This window comes from Carettochelys insculpta, chromosome 22 (genome assembly GCF_033958435.1).
Source record: "Carettochelys insculpta isolate YL-2023 chromosome 22, ASM3395843v1, whole genome shotgun sequence".
NCBI classification, from domain to species: Eukaryota; Metazoa; Chordata; order Testudines; family Carettochelyidae; genus Carettochelys; species Carettochelys insculpta.
In genome coordinates this window covers 13,763,269-13,781,421 of record NC_134158.1, presented here as the reverse complement: position 1 = coordinate 13,781,421, position 18,153 = coordinate 13,763,269, and the positions used below count along the sequence as shown (strand labels likewise).

Genomic DNA, 18,153 nt, shown 5'->3' with positions numbered 1-18,153 from the left:
TTCCCTGAAGCTGGGCAGAGAACCCAGGAGTCCTAGGGCCCAGCCCCCGCCTCGCCTCGCCCCGCCTTAACCCACCAACCCCCCCCTTCCCTAAAGCTGGGCAGAGAACCCAGGAGTCCTGGGGCCCAGCCCTGCGCCCCAAGAAGCCAGGCGGTGGCTGGTGCTTAGATTCCGGCGCCCCCCTCCCCGCCTCACACCCATATTCACAGCTGCGTAATTAGCAGCGGCGCCTCCTCATTAATGGGCCCGTCTGCTGCGCGGGGCGGGGGGTGTTAGACTCTCAGCGCAGGCGGCGGATGGGACCTGCCCGCCCCCCGCCCCCCCCGAGATGAACCCCTGCGCCCCGGCCCTTTTCGGGCTCCTTCCAGCACCCCACTGCCCCACATCCTACCGCTCCCCTCGGGCAGGGCCTGTGTCCAGCCCCCCCAGCTGACACCGCCTCCAGCCCCCTCCCCCGCCGTAATTCCCCCTGCAGCGCCAGAGATTAATTGGCGACTTGGCTAATTAAGTTAAAAGCTAGAGCAGGCGACAGCCGCAGAGGGGCGGAGGCGAGCCGGGCCCGCGGGAAGGGACAGGTCCTGCCCCACTGAGTCAGCCAGGCCCTGCCCTAGAGCTGGATGGAGGCTGGTGCTTCCTAGAGGGGACAGACCCTGCCTAATGCCCTGCCCTAGGCCTGGGGGGAGCCGGCACCCCCTAGAGGGGACAGGCCCTGCCCCATTCCAGCCCCCACCCTCACCCAGCCAGGCCCTGCCCTGGGGTGGGAGTTGGCAGCCCCCTGCACTGTGCTCCATTCCCTTCCCTGGGGCTGGATGGAGGCTGCTCCCATCTGGGGAATGAAAAGCACTTTAAAGACTAGCAAAATAGCTTATTAGGTGATGAGCTCTCGTGGGCCAGACCCACTTCCTCAGACCATCGCCAGACCAGACCAGGCTGAGGAAGTGGGTCTGGCCCACGAAAGCTCATCACCTAATAAGCTATTTTGCTAGTCTTTAAAGTGCTGCGTGACTGCTTTTTGTTCTGATAGTGTATAGACCAGCACGGCTCCCTCTCTGTTACTATTTGGGGAATGCTGGGGGGTTCGGAGGGGGCTGCCTGCAGCAGGGAGCTGGTGGCAGGGTTGGTTAACAGGGCCTGCACTGCCCCCCCACACCCTGGCAGCCCCAGGCTCTGCGCTGCTGTCTGCCTTTAATTAAATGGCCCGGCTGGCCGGGTGCCGGGAACACGGGGCGTCTCGGACCCCGTTAATGTATCTTCAGGGACAGGTGCCAGGATGCTGCGTCCACCTCTGGGGTGGAGTGTGGGCAGGGAAGTGGGGGTGGGAGCTGGCCAGAGATGGGGGCATACACCTGCACCCCCTGGCCTTGAACACTCCACCTGCTCCCTGCCCAAGCCCTGGGCCCTCCATGCCGGCCATGCTTCCAGACGCAGCCCTGTGGAAAGATGCTGAATAGGTCCATTGCCACGGAGACTGTTTCCATGGAGATGGCCAGTCCGCACCCCCTGCTGCCAGGCTTCATGGAGGAGCTGTGGGCTGAATCGGAGGTGGGGTGGGAGGGGTGCAGGGAAGGTGCGGCCTAGTGCGGTAACAGGAGCCAGGATGCCTGTGTTCTCTCCTAGCTCGGGGAGAGCAGTGGAGGCCTAGTAGTTACACTAGGGTGGGGTGTAGCTGAGAGATGGGACACCTGGGTCCCCTCCCTGGCCCTGGGAGGGGTGTGGGCCTGGTGGGTTAGCAGAGGTTGCTGGGAGCTGGGATGCCTAGGTTCCCTGACCAGAGGGGGGCAGTTTGATCCCTCTGGCCCTGGCTGCGGGGCTGGAGCTGAGCCTGTGCCCAGCCAGCTCCTGCAGCCACCATGAGTGGCACAGGGCCCCAGGGTTGGGGAATTGCTCTTCCTCATCGCAGCTGCACCCTCAGGCCAGGCTGTCACTTGGCATCAGCTCTGGGCATCGAGGTGGAGCTGGGCAGAGAGCTGTCAGGCTGGCATCTCCCCACCCTGCTGCCCTGTGCACAGGGACTCATGCCCACATGTGTTCCTGGTGACTCGCACGCTGACCTCCTGCTTTTCACGTGACCCTGCTGTGGGCTCAGTACCTTTCACACCCGTCCCCCTGTGAGGCTGGAATACCTCCACCCTTAGCCCTGTCTGGGCACAGCCCCCACGTCCAGCCTCGCCCAACTCCATGCTCCCTGGGCTGCCCCAGACCTTGCTCTGGCCTGTGGGGTGGAGGTGAGGGTGAATGACCTTCTGCTCACCCACAGGACTCAGGGGAGCTACTTGTAACCCCCAGCCCCTCCCTCCCCACCTTTTGTAGCTGCACCTAGGGGTGCGTCATACAGGTATGTGACCTGCGCGCAGAGATGCTGCTCACGACAGCCTGAATCTTTAGCCGTGCAACGCGATGGTGCAAAGGTGGGCGTGATTGTGTGCACAAAGCTCTCCCCCAGCCCTGCCTGCCAGCTGTAACCCCTGCAGCTCCTCAGTGGTTTTACCCTTTGGTGCACTTCCCCCCCACCTCCAGCTACCAACTCAGGGCTGCACAGTTGTGGTGAGCACATCTGGCACTGAGCTGGGGGGCGAGATGCACCCCCCCAGGGATTTTGCCCTCTGGTCCCGTGACTCCTGGCTCAGTGACAGCGACTGGCAGGTCCCCCCGGGGTGCATGAACCAGAGGCAGGAGCACACAAGCCTGGCACACGCGTGTGTGTGTAACAGGCAGAGTGCCCGGGGGCTTCCTCTTTGCCAGCATCTTGCCTCCCAGCTGGGCTGCTTATAGGGGGGCTCTGTCACTAAGCAGTGATGGGGCCTCTCTGGGGTGGGGCAGAGGGGCTGATTATAGGGGTCCCCTCGCCCAGGCAGTGATGGGGTCTGACTATAGGGGACCCCTCTCCCAGGCGGGGATGGGGGCTGGCTATAGGGGGTCCACTCGCCCAGGTGGTGAGAGGGGCTGGCTATAGGGGATCCCCTCACCCAGGTGGTGAGGGGGGCTGGCTATAGGGGACCCCTCTCCCAGGCAGTGAGGGGGGATGGCTGTAGGGGACCCCTCTCCCAGGCGGTGATGGCGGCTGGTTATAGGGGGGACCCCTTGCCCGACAGTGATGGGGGCTGGCTATAGGGGACTCCTCTCCCAGGCTGTCATGGTGGCTGGTTATAGGGGGGACCCCTCGCCCGGCAGTGATGGGGGCTGGCTATAGGGGACCCCTCTCCCAGGCAGCGATGGGGCCTCGCTGGTGTGGGGGGTAGGGGCTGGGCACATGGGGACCCCTCGCCCCTCCCCCCGTGCGCTAGCCCCTCCCCCCGCTGCCCCTGGTCTGAGGGCTCCCGCCTCCCCCCCGCCCCACATCTCTCGGCATCTCCGGCCGGGCGCGGGCTCCCCCTGGCGGCCGGCGCGGGCTCTGCGGGGGGACCCGGCACCTGCTCGGCTCTGCGCGCCCGGAGCGGGGGAGGCGGCGGAGGCGCGTCCGCTGCCGGCTCGGGTCGGCGGCGGGGCTGGGGCCGGGCCCGGCAGGTAGGGAGCGCCGGGGGCTTGGGGGGCGGGGCGGGGCGGGAGGGAAGGATCGGGGCGCCGGGGGTGGGGGGTTTGGAGGGTGCAGCGAGGGAGGAGGTGGGGGTGCATGCAGGTGGGGGGGGCGGGATGGGGAGAATTTGGGGTGCATTTGGGCTGGGCGAGGAGGGTGCAGGGAAGGGGGTGCAGCGAGGGAGAAGCTGGGGTACAGGGAGGTGGGGTTTGGGAGGGGGAGAATTTAGGGGTGTAGGCAGAGGAGGTGGGGTACAGGGAGTTGGGGTGCAGGGAGGGGGAGAATTTAGGGGTGGAGGCAGAGGAGCTGGGGTACAGGGAGTTGGGGTGCAGGGAGGGGGAGAATTTAGGGGTGTAGGCAGAGGAGGTGGGGTGCAGGGAGGTGGGGTTTGGGAGGGGGAGAATTTAGGGGTGTAGGCAGAGGAGGTGGGGTGCAGGGAGGTGGGGTTTGGGAGGGGGAGAATTTAGGGGTGGAGGCAGAGGAGCTGGGGTACAGGGAGTTGGGGTGCAGGGAGGGGGAGAATTTAGGGGTGGAGGCAGAGGAGCTGGGGTACAGGGAGTTGGGGTGCAGGGAGGGGGAGAATTTAGGGGTGTAGGCAGAGGAGGTGGGGTGCAGGGAGGTGGGGTTTGGGAGGGGGAGAATTTAGGGGTGTAGGCAGAGGAGGTGGGGTGCAGGGAGGTGGGGTTTGGGAGGGGGAGAATTTAGGGGTGGAGGCAGAGGAGCTGGGGTACAGGGAGTTGGGGTTCAAGGAGGGGGAGAATTTATGGGTGTAGGCAGACGAGCTGGGGTACAGGCAGGGGCACTGGGGTACATCAAGGTGGGGATGAAGGAGCAGCAAATGTCGGGGGGCAGGGAGGGAGGACTGGAGGCAGGGTCTCTAGCTGAGGCAGGCCGTTCTCTCAGAATGGGGGGCAGGTGCTGGTGGGCCTGCAGGTGGGAGCTGGGGAGGCTGTGGGAATGTGAGGGAGGGCCTGGGGTGTCCCCACTTGTCTCCAGGAATGGGGGGAGGGGCAAGAACTGCACTGGGGCTGGGGGGGCAGATGCAGAGCAGTGGGGGCTGCTGGCGCTGCTCCTGGCACAGCCGCGCAGGGGCTCCCCCTGCTCCCCAGCACAGGGTGTAATTAGGAGGCAGCCGCCTGTCAGCGGGTTGGGGGGCGGCTCAGACACGGAGCAGCCTCCTGCTGCTGTTGTGCCAACACACTGCTAATGCGATTAGGAGCCAAACTGGAGCCAGCCCCGGACATGAGTGTGCGAGAGAGCGAGCGCCCAGCGAGTGTGCGTGAGTGTGCGACACCAGCACCGCTCCGGCTGGCTACATGGGGGAGACGGGCTCTGTGTGTGTGCCTGGCTGCTTACGCCGGCTGGCGTGCGAGAGAGCGGGGGCAGGCGTGACATGGGCAGCGTGCCAGAGGGGGGTGAGAGTGCGATTCCCCTGCTGCCCACCCTCTGGGGGCCCCGGTTGTATCCCCACAAGAGAGCCCCCGTCCCCCGGCACTGCTGTGGGGCCTGGGGCTGAGCCTGTGCGGGACATGCCCGGGCCTGTGGTGCACCCCCAGACCCCTCATCCCCATGGGGGGCACAGCCGAGGGGGCCGGGCCCTGCTGGACCATGAGAGATCAAGGCCTGCTCGTGTGATGGTGGGGCCCAGGGCAGGTCTGTGGGTTCTGAGACAGAGGTACCCCTGTCCTGACCCACTCGCCCTCTCCCGCCTGCGTGCCAGGGAAAGAACCCAGGAGTCCTGGCTCCCCTCCCCCCGGTTCCACACCCCTTTCAGAGCTGGGGAGAGAACCCAGGAATCCTGGCTCCTAGCCCCTCCCCTCTCACCCCCTCCCAGAGCTGGGGAGAGAACCCAGGAGTCCTGCTGCTCCTTCCAGGCCAGGCCTGGCTGGTCCCAGCCACTCTGACCTTCAGTAACTGACAAGCTCACCAGCAGATCAGGGCTGGGTCTGCAGCTGCTCCCCCCCGCCCCCCTGCAGGTCACTGGAGGATCCCCCCGGGGGGGACATGGGGGGAATTCCATCTCCTGGCAGCCACCGGTGCCGTATCGACCGGGCATGGCTGGGTTTGCCACAGGGGCAGCTCCGGTTACTGGAGCTGGGGCTGGCGGGAGCTGGGACTCCTGGGTTCTTTCCCTGGCTCTGTCCCCCTCCCTGGCAATCCCAGGACACCTCGGAGAGGCTGGGGCTCAGGCCCCTGCTGTGGTGCCCCCAGTGCCACACACTGGCTGCTGTGACCCCCATTACAGCTGGGGCGGTGGCACTGAGTGCCCCGGGGGTGGGGGGATTGATCCCTGAAGCTGCCCCCCGGTGCAGCCCTGGGCTCTGTGCAGGCCAAGGGTGCTGGGAGGCCGGGCTTTGGGGGCACTGTGATCACACGCTCTGGGCTGCAGGGGTGTCCCTGGCTGAGCCCCCTCCTCCGGCGGAAGCTCTGTGAGTGCCGGGGAAGCCGCAGCGAAGGACGCCCCAGCTGGGGTGGGCCCTGCGTCACAGCCAGGCACACACGGGACCTGTTCCTGCACAGGGCCCTCCTGGCCTGTTTCGCACACACGTGTGCCAGGCGTTGTGCGGTGCCTTCCCCTGCCCTTTTGGCACACACGTGTGCCAGGTGTCACATTGTGCCTTTCCCGGCTGATTTTGCACGTGCATGTGCTGGGGGCTCATGCTGTTCCTTCCCCACCCGTTTTGCACACGTGGGTGCTGGCCATCCTGCCGTGCCTTTCCTGGCCCATTTTGCACATGCGTGTGCCTGGGAGGGGGGTGTTGTGCCTTTCCCGGCCTGTCTCCGCACACGCGTGTGGCGCTGGCGGGAACAGCTCCAGCCCAGTGCCCCAATGCGATGCGACAGGCAGCAGCTGGCTGGCCCAGCCTTGGGGCAGGGGTGGGGAGAGAGGGTGACGTGGGCCTGGCACTGCTGTCCCAGCCTCCTCCCTGCACCCCGCATGGGCCCCCAGCTCTGCCAGGCCCAGGGCAGGGGGGTGCTGGGCTGGTACTTGGTATTCAGGGCAGGTGGAGCCGAGAAATGCGGCTGCAGCAGTGACACCCACGCTAGCACTGGGCTGCCGGGGCCGTGCTGGGAGGGCCCCCCATGCCAGCACCCTGAGGGGTTCCTCCCTTGCGAGGCGGGGCAGCCCCCCCCCAGGGCTGGCAGCATGAGCCAGGAGAGAACCCAGGAGCCCTGGCCCCTCCCCCACCTCACTCTTCCTCACCAGCCCCCCACTCCCCTCCCAGAGAACCCAGGAGTCCTGCCCACCAGGCAGGTGGGAGGAGGGGTTCTGAGGCTGCCAGCAGGGCTGGGGGGTGGGAAGAGGGGTTTCCTGGGGGGTGGGGCTTGGTCTCCAGGGGAGGGATGGCCAGGGCCAGGGCTTGGGGGATGGGATGCAGACACCTCCATCTAACCCGCTCCCCCGCCGCAGATGCCTGTCAGTCTGGGGCAATCCTTCCCCCTGGCGAAGACTCCCTGAGCCACCCCCCCATGGCAAGGCCTGGCCCCCCATTTCCCAGTGGGGCTCCTGCCCCCCTGGCCCTGTGAGCCTCTTCGTGGAGCATGGGGACAGCTGGTCTCTACCGCTGACACTGGAGGGGGCTCCTGCAAGGGCCTGTTCCCCACGCCGCATGGCTTCGGCAGCGCCCGGCACGGGAGAGCTGGGCGCCGGCAGCCGTCCTGCGCAGACCCACGCTGGCCGGACCAGGCACTGACCCCCCAGACCCTGCAGCTGACTGCGCCACCACCCCCAGGCCTGCACTCCGGGCTGGCAGGAGACGGAGGCTGCTGAGCAGGTGAGTGGGGAGGGGAGCTGGGGGCGCGGTGAGGGAGTGCACAGGGAAGCCGGGCTGGGCTGCGCTGCAGACGAGGGCGCGGGTGAACTTCCCTCCGGTTCGGTGCATGAATGTGGGTCTGCCAGCTGGTGCACGGCAGCAAGGGTCTGAGCCCAGGCTGGTGTGTCCGTACGAGGCTTTGCACGTGGATGTAGCTGCTCCAGACAATAGGAGGGTGTGCAAGTGTGGCCCTGTGTGGGGGTGTGAACCTATGGGCATGTTTACGTGGGCTGGCATGCTTGTGCAAATGCACACCTGTGCATGGGGCCACACACGCAAATGTGTGTGTTTGTGGGGTCCCGTGTGTGCAAATGTGCAGGTACTTCTGTTCTCCTACACGTGCACGTGTGTGTGCATTGTGTGTGCAAATGTGCACTTGCTAGTGTGGTTATATGCAAACGTGCATGTTTGTGGGAGTGTTTGTGCAAATATGTAGGTGTTAGTGTGGGTTTTTGTGCAAATGTGTACATTTGAGGGTGGGTGTGTGCAAAATATGCATGTGCTTATATGGGCAGGGCGTGCAAATGCGCACATTGGCAGCGGTGTGCGTGTGGGTGTGCAAAGTGCACAGGAGTTTTCAGGGGTGGCTATGCTACTGCACATTTGTTTGCATGGGCAGGCGTGCAAAGGCGTGAAGCAGGCGGGCGTGCACCGTCTGTGCTGCTGGGTGGCTCACCCTGTGCATGCGCAGGGTGGGGAGAGGCCCGTGTGGCCCCGCTGGCTGCCAGGCACGTTCGTGGCACTCACCAGCCCTCTCCCGGTGCTGGGCAGATGGTGCAGCGCCATGTCAGGTGACTACGAGGAGGATGTGTGCCGCAGCGCGCTCACGCTGCTCAAGGAGCTCTGCTACTCCCTGCGGGCACTGGAGCAACATGAGAAATGCCTGGAGTTCACCGACCTGCTGCGCAACCGCGGGCACCCGCCGCCCACCGACTCGGGTAAGGGCCTGTGATGGGCCAGCCTTCCCGGGGACTGGCGCCTGCAGCGGGCGAGGCTACAGCTCTGCTCAGCGCAGGAGGAAGTGTGGGTGGGGTGTTTCTGGTCATATCTGTGTTGCAGGGGTTGTTGTGGTATTGTTTAGGGAATACGGTCATGTCTGCGTTCCAGCAAGTGTTGTGTATTGTTGGGCGGACGTGGTCATGTCTGCGTTCTAGCGAGTGTTGTGTGTTGTTGGGCGGACGTGGTCATGTCTACGTTCCAGCGAGTGTTGTGTGTTGTTGGGCGGACGTGGTCATGTCTACGTTCCAGCGAGTGTTGTGTGTTGTTGGGCGGACGTGGTCATGTCTGCGTTCCAGCGAGTGTTGTGTGTTGTTAGGCGGACGTGGTCGTGTCTACATTCCAGCAAGTTTTAGTGTATTGTTAGGCAGACGTGGTCATGTCTACGTTCCAGCGAGTGTTGTGTGTTGTTGGGCAGACGTGGTCATGTCTGCGTTCCAGCGAGTGTTGTGTATTGTTGGGCGGACGTGGTCGTGTCTGCGTTCCAGCGAGTGTTGTGTGTTGTTGGGCGGACGTGGTCATGTCTACGTTCCAGCGAGTGTTGTGTGTTGTTGGGCGGACGTGGTCATGTCTGCGTTCCAGCGAGTGTTGTGTGTTGTTGGGCGGACGTGGTCATGTCTACGTTCCAGCGAGTGTTGTGTATTGTTGGGCGGACGTGGTCATGTCTACGTTCCAGCGAGTGTTGTGTGTTGTTGGGCGGACGTGGTCATGTCCGTGTTCCAGCGAGTTTTGGCGTATTGTTAGGTGGACACGGTCATGTCTATGCTCCGGTGAGTGTTGGGGTTTTGTGGGGGAACGTTATCATAGGTATGGTCAAGTGGGTATTGGAATATGGCTGGGGTGATGGGGTCACGTCCATGTATCAGCAAGTGCTTCTGTATTGTGTGGGGTGTGTGTTTGTGTCTATATCCCAACAAGTGGTGGGATATTGTTAGGGAGATGTGGCCATGTCTACGTTCAGGTAACGGTTGCTGTATTGTGGATGAATGTGGCTTTCCAGCAAGTGTTCCTGTGTTGTTTGGAGGACATGGTCATGGCTGTGCCCCAGCGAGTGTTGGGATGTTGTGGGAGTGATGGGGTGATGTCTGATTCCAGCGAGTGATGGGATGTTTTGAGGGGAATGTGGTTATAGCTGCATTCTGGGGTGCATTGTGGTATTGTTGAGTGACATGGTCATGTCTACGTTCCAGCCTCTGTTGGAGGGAGGTGGCAGGACATGGCTGTGTTTGCATTCCAGCAGGTGCTGCGGTACGGTCAGGGGATGTGGTCATGTCTACGGTCCAGCGAGTGTTGTGCTGTGGTGGGGGGAAGTAATGGTGTCTGCATCCAGCGAGTGCTGGGGTATTGAGAGGGAACGTGGTTGTGTCTATGTTCCAGCGAGTGTTGGCGTGTTGTTGGGCGGATGTGGTCATAGCTACGTTCCAGCGGGTGCTGGGGTGTCGTAGTGGAATGTGGTCGTGGCTGCACTCTCGGGGGAGCGGTTGAGCTGTTCCAGTGGGGTGTGGTTGTGCCAGTTTGCCAGATGGCGTTGAAAAATGTGGGCGGAAGTTGGGGACATGGTCATGTTTGTGCTCCAGGGGGCTCTGGAATATTCTCAGACACGTGGAGGTGTCAGGGAGCGTTTGGCTATCATGGGGGGTGTTGCTGTCCGCATCCCAGGGAGCATTGGCATTGTGTGTGGGGCGGGTGGAAACATCGATGTGCCGTGGAGTGTCGTGGCATTGTCGGGGGTGTTCCAGGTGGCATTGGGATGTTGTGTGACTCAGGGATGTGCTTTTGTCAACACAACAGGTGGTGACAGCATATTACAGGAGACAGTGTTGTGTCCACATTCAAGGCAGCAGTGGGATGTTACAGGGGATATGGCCGTGTCTGCGTCCCTGGTGGTGGCAGGAGATTGGCTGGGGATGTGACCGTGTCTGCGTCCTTGGCGGCAGAGGCGGGAGACGGGCTGGGGACGTGGCCGTGTCTGCGTCCCTGGTGGCAGCGGGGGCGGGAGACGGGATGGGGACGTGGCCGTATCTGCATCCCAGCGGTGGCAGCAGCGGGAGATGAGCTGGGGACGTGGCCGTGTCTGCGTCTCCGGTGGTGGCGGTGGCGGGAGACGGGATGGGGACGTGGCCGTGTCTGCGTCCCTGGTGGCAGCGGGGGCGGGAGACGGGATGGGGACGTGGCCGTGTCTGCATCCCAGCGGTGGCAGCGGCAGGAGACGGGCTGGGGACGTGGCCGTGTCTGCGTTCCCGGTGGCGGCGGTGGGAGACGGGCTGGGGATGTGGCTGTGTCTGCGTTCCCGGCAGCGGGAGACGGGCTGGGCGCGTGGCCATGTCTGCGTCCCGGTGGCGGCGGTGGGACACTGCGTGGAGCCCCGGCCCTGTGTTTGTGCCGTGGGGCGGGGGTGCACTGGGAGGAGGGCGTCTCCGCTCCCGCTGCTCACAGCCTGTGTCCTGCACAGATATCTCCGTCAGCCTCCTGTCTGTCATCGTCACCTTCTGCGGCATCGTGCTGCTGGGCGTCTCGCTCTTCGTCTCCTGGAAGCTGTGCTGGATCCCCTGGCGGGACAAGGGGGCCTCGCACGCCCCACGCAAAGACCATGGCCACCTGCACCACTTGCCCTTCGGCGACCTGTTGGTGGAGCGCGTGGAGCTGGGGCCCGAGATGCCTGAGCGCTCCTACCTCGACATGGACTCCTACCCTGAGGCCAACCTCAAGCTGAGCCAGACCTCGCCCGACCTGCCGGTGGAGGGGCAGGGGGTCTCCAAGGAGGGCGGGAGCATGCCCAATGCACACTCCCACCAGCAAGTGGCCACCCTGGTGCCCACCCCCAGGTGAGGCCAGGGGCTGCCGTGGTGGCCTTGGGGCACATGGCACAGGAGGGGGGGCCCAGGGAGCTGTCTTGGGGGCAGGTGGAATACAAAAGGTGTCACTAGGACAGCTGGGGCCTGCTTGGGGGGTGAAAGAGGGATGGCCATGCATGGGGGTGAAACGCAGGGGGACCACAGAGGTATCGGCAGACATAGTGGGTGTGCAGCCCCCAAGGTAGTGGGAGGAGTGGGGTGCGGCTGGGGGTTTGGGAGCTGCCCCTTGGTCTCAGTGTGTGCCTCCCAACCCCCGCTGCTGGCAGGTACAACACCCTGCCGCGCCCCATGACGCAGCAGCTCTCCAACCCGGACGTGGGCGGCCACGGTGGGGAGGAGAAGCCGGAACAAGTCACCAGCATTGGGCAGATCAAGCCGGAGCTGTACAAGCAGCGCTCGGGCGAGGCGGAGCACCGGAAGGCAGAGGCTGCCCCCTGCGGGCGCATCAGTTTTGCTCTGCGCTACGCCTATGCCTCGGAACAGCTGGTGGTGAAGATCTTGCGGGCACTGGACCTGCCGGCCAAGGACTCCAACGGCTTCTCCGACCCCTACGTCAAGATGTACCTGCTCCCGGACCGCAAGAAGAAGTTCCAGACCAAGGTGCATCGCAAGACGCTCAACCCCATCTTCAACGAGACCTTCAGCTTCAACGTCCCCTTTGCTGAGCTGCCGGGACGCAAGCTGCACTTCAGCGTCTACGACTTCGACCGCTTCTCCCGCCACGACCTCATTGGGCAGGTGGTGCTGGACAACTTGCTGGAGATGGCGGAGCGGGATGACGAGACGCCCATCTGGAGGGACATCCTGGAAGCCAGCTCGGTGCGTGGGGTGATAGAGTGGGGGGATTGTAGGAGGGTGAGCGGGATGGGGTGACTGACCCAACCATGACCTCAGCCCCTGCCTATCTGGCTTCTCCTCAGCTCTCCTCTTCAACCCAACCTTAACCTAAGGTAAATGCAGCCCACCTCGATGTGACTCAACATTGTGTCTGCTCAGTCCGAATTCCGCCCGAACCCGACCTTAACCCAAAACCAACTCATCTTGACGGAACTCGATATAAATTCTGTCCCACCCAGATTCCAGCCCAAAGTGATGTTAACCCAAACCCCGTCTCAGCGCAACTCAACGTTACATCTACCCAGTCCAAATTCCATCCCAGAGTGACCTTAACTCAACCCAAACCCCAACACATCTCAACGCATCCCAATGTTACATCTACCCAATCTGAATTCCACCCAAGTGACTTTAACTCAACCCAAACCCAACCCAATCCCAGCCCATCTCAGCGCATCCCAACGTTACCTCTACCCAATCCGAATTTCACCCGAGTGACCTTAACTCAACCCAAACCCCAACCCATCTCAACGCATCCCAATGTTACACCTACTCAGTACAAATTCCACCCCAGAGTGACCTTAACTCAACCCAAACCCAACTCAATCTCAACACAACTCAACATTACACCTACCCAGTCTGAATTCCACCCCAGAGTGACCTTAACTGAGGCCTTCTCAATTCTACTGAGTTGGCCCAATCCAGATTTAGCCCAACACCAACTCCTTTCAGTCCAGCCAAGACTCGGTTGAACTCACCTCCAGTTCTCAGCTTGAGCCCAACCCAAGCCCTAGCTCTGGTGTATCCCAGCCTGCTCCTGGCTCTCAGTTCAGCCCTGAGCTGAGGAGATGTGTAGCCAGAGGGTGGCCCTGCAGGCCAGCTCGGTGAGTGAGGCCCCTGGGAGAAGGAGCGCAAGGGTGATAGGCAAGACGGACCCACACCAGCCTCCATCGTGTGCCTGTCCGCTCAGTCCGATCCGTGCCCAGCACATGGCCCGGCCCAGCCTGAGGGGAAGAACAGGGGCTTGTCTGGAGGGACATCCTGGGGGCCAGCCTGGGGAGACCCGGGGGGTGAGGGGTGAGAGATCCACTTTGGGGAGGGGGATAATATGGGGCCACTGCTTTTAACGGGGGGCGCAGCTTGGTGATAGGGGGACGTGGCATCTAACAGACCTGCACCCCGCTCCCTGGACCCTGCCCCTCCCCCGCTCCCTGGACCGTGCCCCTCCCCCACACCTGCTCCTGCCCCTCCCCCAGCTCCTGGTGCCTTTGACCCAATTCTGCAGCGGTTTCCAGCCTGGGTGGGTTTGGATGTTTTAGCTGAATTTGTTGTTCATGAAACCGACGAGTTATTGGAGCAGCCAGGTACGTGCGCTGCCTTCCCGCCCCCAGCCCGGCCCCCCACTCCTGCTCCCAAGCCTGGCCCGGCCCAGCCCTGCCCCCCACTCCTGCCTCCTGCCTGGCCCGGCCCTGCCCCCCACTCCTGCCCCCAGCCTGGCGCAGCCCAGCCCGGCCCCCCACTCCTGCCCTCAGATTGGCCTGGCACTGCCCTGCCCCCCACTCCCGCCCCTGCCTGGCCCGGCTCCCCCACTCCCACCCCCAGTCCGGCCTGACGTGGCCCTGCCCCCCACTCCCGTCCCCAGCCTGGCCCGGCCCCCCCCACTCCCGCCCCCGACCTGGCCCGGCCCGGCCCGGCCCTGCCCTGCCCCACCCCCACTCCTGCCCCCAGCCTGGCCTGGCCCTACCCTGCCCCCCACTCCTGTCCCCAGCCCAGCCCCGCCCCCCACTCCTGCCCCTAGCCCGGCGCAGCCCGGCCTGGCCCCCCACTCCCGCCCTCAGATCGGCCTGGCCCGGCCCTGCCCCCCACTGCTGCCCCCAGCCCGGCCTGGCTCCCCCACTCCCACCCCCAGTCCGGCCCAGCCCTGCCCTGCCCCCACTCCCGCCCCCTGCCCGACCCGGCCCGGCCCGGCCCTGCCCCGCCCCACCCCCACTCCTGCCCCCAGCCCGGCCCGGCCCAGCCCTGCCCCTCACTCCCAACCCACAGCCCCTGCCCCAAAGCCGCTGCCCCCCCAGCCCTGCCTGTGCCCCTCCCTCCCGAGCTGCAGCCCCGCCAGCCCGGCCTTTGCTATTGTCCCATAAGACTCTGCTCTGGTATCGGATGCACTTGTCATCACTGGTGAGGCTGTTGGGGTTGGCGCTCCGGGAAGTCGGCTGATTTGCAGGTGAGGGAATGGCTGGGGGAGGGGAGGGCAGAGGCCCGGGCACGGCTCTGTCTGTCCATCTGCCCTCCCCATGGCACTGCGCGGATCTGCTGTGCCTGGGGTGAGGGGCACAGAACGAGCGAGCCCCATACGGGAAGGGCCTGAACCCGGCGCTCAGGGGCTGATCCCACCCCCAGCGAAGAACTGATTGGCAGCCTCAGCCCCAGCCCCGCCATCCCCAGGGGCTGAGCTGGGAGCTACCCCGACAGACAGACCCGGCCCGGCCCCCTGCAGCCCCAGTCGGGCGCTGACACGGGGGGGGGGGAGCACCTCCCATCCTGTCCCTGCAGCACAGCCCCCTAGGAGCCAGTGCAGAAGGCCAAGACAGAGTCGGGGCTGTGGGTCAGAAGTGGGGGGCACTGGCCAGGCTGGGGGGTCAGGGGCAGTGGGTCGGGAGTGGGGGGCACCGGCAGGGCTGGGGGCAGGGGCTGTGGGTTGGGAGTGGGGGGCACCGGCAGGGCTGGGGGCAGGGGCTGTGGGTCGGGAGTGAGGGTCACCGGCTGGGCTGGGGGCAGGGGCTGTGGGTTGGGAGTGAGGGGCACCAGCTGGGCTGGGGGGCAGAGGCTGTGGGTTGGGAGTGGGGGGCACTGGCTGGGCTGAGGGCAGGGGCTGCGGGCTGGGAGTGGGCGACATGGGCCGGGCTGGGGGCAGGGGCTGCGGGCTGGCAGTGGGGGTCACCGGCCGGGCTGAGGGGAAGGGGCTGTGGGTCGGGAGTAGGGGACATGGGCTGGGCTGGGGGGCAGGGGCTGCGGGCTGGCAGTGGGGGACATGGGCCGGGCTGGGGGGCAGGGGCTGCGGGCTGGGGGCAGGGGCTGCGGGCTGGCAGTGGGGGACATGGGCCGGGCTGGGGGCAGGGGCTGCGGGCTGGCAGTGGGGTGCACTGGCTGGGCTGGGGGCAGGGGCTGCTGGCTGGCAGTGGGGTGCACTGGCTGGGCTGGGGGCAGGGGCTGCGGGCTGGCAGTGGGGTGCACTGGCCGGGCTGGGGGGCAGGGGCTGCGGGCTGGCAGTGGGGTGCACTGGCCGGGCTGGGGGGCAGGGGCTGCTGGCTGGCAGTGGGGTGCACTGGCTGGGCTGGGGGCAGGGGCTGCGGGCTGGCAGTGGGGTGCACTGGCCGGGCTGGGGGGCAGGGGCTGCGGGCTGGCAGTGGGGTGCACTGGCCGGGCTGGGGGGCAGGGGCTGCTGGCTGGCAGTGGGGGACATGGGCCGGGCTGGGGGCAGGGGCTGCGGGCTGGCAGTGGGGGACATGGGCCGGGCTGGGGGCAGGGGCTGCGGGCTGGCAGTGGGGTGCACTGGCCGGGCTGGGGGGCAGGGGCTGACAGCGTGGGCAGCGCGGCTCAGGGAGCCCGGCCGGTAATGTCTCTGGCTCTGTTCCGCCCGTTCCTGTGGGGCGGCCGTGGCCGGGCGCCAGGGCTGTAACACGCGGGCTGGGCTGGCGCCCGGGGCCAGGTGGGCATTAATATTGATGGGCTGGAAATAGCTTTGGTTTGGTAAAGGGGCATGAAATATTCAGGCGGGAGCTGCCAGTGCTCAGGGTCTCCCTCCTCTGTCCCCTGCGCCCCACAGGAGAAGGCCGACCTGGGGGAGGTGAATTTCTCCCTCTGTTACCTGCCCACCGCCGGCCGCCTGACTGTGACCATCATCCGGGCCTCCAACCTCAAAGCTATGGACCTCACCGGCTTCTCAGGTCAGCATCACAGGCTGGGGGTGCGGCCAGAAGTTCAGGGCTGGGGGCGGGGCCAGAGGCTGGGAGCTGGGGTGGGGTCGGAGGCTGGGGGCGGGGCCAGAGGCTGGGGGCGGGGCCAGAGGCTCAGAGCTGGTGGGGGTCACAGGGCAGTGGGGGCAGAGAGGCAGGAAGGCTGTGGGGTTTCGTGGGCTGGGGGTGCTCTGGTGGGGAGGAGGAGGAGGAGGAGGGAGACGGTGGAGTGGGGGAGGCAGTGCCGGGGGCTGCAGGGCTGTCTCTGGCCCCACCCCATGCTGGCCGTCTCTGGCCCCAGACCCCTACGTCAAGGCCTCGCTGATGTGCGAGGGCCGGAGGCTGAAGAAGCGCAAGACGTCCATCAAGAAGAACACGCTGAACCCCACCTACAACGAGGCCCTCGTCTTCGACATGCCCCACGAGAGCGCCGAGCACGTCAGCCTCACCATCACCGTCATGGACTACGACTGGTGAGGGCCGTGGGCGAGCCCTGTCCCGCGGGGGTGGGGCTGGGGGCCCCAGGAGGCCTGGGTGCCGCCTTGGGGAGGGCCGCGGGTCGGGTTGGGGGGAGGGGGCTCCGGCATCGCCCCGTGTCTCTCTTGCAGCATCGGGCACAACGAGGTGATCGGGATGTGCCGCGTGGGCAGTGACGCCGACGGGCCGGGCCGCGAGCACTGGGCCGAGATGTTGGCCAACCCCCGCAAGCCCATCGAGCACTGGCACCAGCTGGTGGAGGTAATGGGGGAGGGGCCCTACTGGCCCTGGGGCGCATGGGGAGTGGGGAAGACTGGGGTGCTGGTGAGATGGGCTGGGACTCGGGGGAGGGAGGGGCCCCTGTGGGTGGAGGGGATGTGGATGGGAGGGGTGCACGGGGGAAGGGCCCGAGCATGGGGGCAGGTTGGGCTGGGGGGCGCTGGGACTGGCTCTGACCCCTTCCCTGCCCCCCAGGAGAAAACCCTGAACAGCTACATGTCCAAGAGCGCTCAGCGGGACAAGCCCAGCATCGTGGTGGAGGGTGTCCACTCCGACTAGCCCCCAGACACCGGCTGTGAGTATCGCAGCTGGCAGGGGCTGTGGGTCGGGGGTGAGGGGCACCGGCTGGGCTGGGCTGGGGGGGCAGGGTCGGGGGTGAGGGGCACCGGCTGGGCTGGGGGGGCAGAGGCTGTGGGTCAGGAGTGAGGGGCACCGGCTGGGATGGGGGGCAGGTGTTGCAGGTTGGGGGTGAGGGGCACCGGCTGGGCTGGGGGGGCAGGGGCTGTGGGTCAGGAGTGAGGGGCACTGGCTGGGCTGGGGGGGCAGGTGTTGCAGGTTGGGGGTGAGGGGCACCGGCTGGGCTGACTGGAGTCTCTCTCTCCCCCAGGACTGTGGCTGTTCCCCAGGTCCCGGGGAGGCGCGTCAGGAGCTGTGTGCCTCGGAGGCAATCGGGGGGCGGGGCGTCCCCTTTTTTCAAAGCCATAGGAGGAGCCAGGAGTGAGCTGTCTCCAAACCCCCTCCCTTCCCGGAGCAGGCTTGGGGGGCCGAGGGGGTTGGCACTGCAGGCGTGGGGCAGGTGGGGGCTGGCTGGAGCCGACCCCCGCACTGTGAACCCTGGCGTCCGGGGAGCTGCAGCTCGTCTCCAAGGGACACAGAAGCCTGGGCCGGCTCTTCCCACAGGGCTGCGTCCCCCCTGCACTGATGGACCGTCCGGGTGGGGGCTGGGCTGTGTGCGGTGCCCCCCAGAGCCCCGGCTTCCCGAGACTGACATCCCCCTACAGGACTTCATGCTCGATCTGGACTGGGGGGGACGTACCTCTCCCTCCACCCCCGAACTTGTTTCTCTGTCGTTTGCATGACACCCCCCTCCCCCCGTGTGTGTGTGGGGAGGACCCAGGCGTCCGGAGACCCCCATGCACGTCTGTACGTTTGTCTGTCTGTGTTTCGCCGTCCGTCTGTCCCCCGATGAACGCTCCCGTCTTTGTTGTTAAGCGTGTGTATGGGGAACCCAGCGACCCCCCCCACTGGACCAAGCTGAGCAAGTGGAGACCCTCTGGAAAAGCCATAGGCCCCGCCTGCCCCCCACCAGTGCACCAGCCTGCTGTGGGGGTGGGGGGTGTGGCGGGGGCAGCGTTCTGTCCATAATCTGCAATACCATCGGGCGCTCGGAGCTGCTGCGAACCTGGCCTAATAAACCTGGTGAGAGGTGA

At 65.6% G+C, this 18,153-nt stretch overlaps 1 protein-coding gene across 2 annotated transcripts; it reads left to right on the top strand.

The window, feature by feature from the left end:
* Positions 1-3,442: 3,442 nt before the first annotated feature.
* On the top strand, positions 3,443-18,153 carry SYT3 (synaptotagmin 3). Of its 2 annotated transcripts, none has more exons than XM_075016106.1 (11): positions 3,443-3,504; positions 4,731-4,793; positions 6,927-7,290; positions 8,101-8,267; positions 10,778-11,150; positions 11,447-11,999; positions 15,838-15,958; positions 16,269-16,440; positions 16,576-16,705; positions 16,919-17,018; positions 17,331-18,153. In XM_075016106.1, the coding sequence occupies exons 4-10, from the start codon at positions 8,114-8,116 to the stop codon at positions 17,000-17,002; spliced, it is 1,587 nt and encodes a 528-aa protein (XP_074872207.1). In that variant the 5' UTR covers positions 3,443-3,504; positions 4,731-4,793; positions 6,927-7,290; positions 8,101-8,113; the 3' UTR covers positions 17,003-17,018; positions 17,331-18,153. The 2 variants fall into 2 exon arrangements, with proteins under 2 accessions (XP_074872207.1, XP_074872208.1); XM_075016107.1 differs by having other exon boundaries at positions 3,467-3,504; positions 4,731-4,789.

What these genes read in the sequence shown, in the direction of transcription:
- SYT3 (XM_075016106.1), top strand. Translation starts at nt 8,114, where the DNA reads ATGTCAGGTGACTACGAGGAGGATGTGTGCCGCAGCGCGCTCACGCTG. An exon ending in ACCGTCATGGACTACGACTG is followed by an intron (nt 16,441 to 16,575) that starts GTGAGGGCCGTG and finishes TCTCTCTTGCAG; the next exon opens with CATCGGGCACAACGAGGTGA. An exon ending in ACTGGCACCAGCTGGTGGAG is followed by an intron (nt 16,706 to 16,918) that starts GTAATGGGGGAG and finishes CCTGCCCCCCAG; the next exon opens with GAGAAAACCCTGAACAGCTA.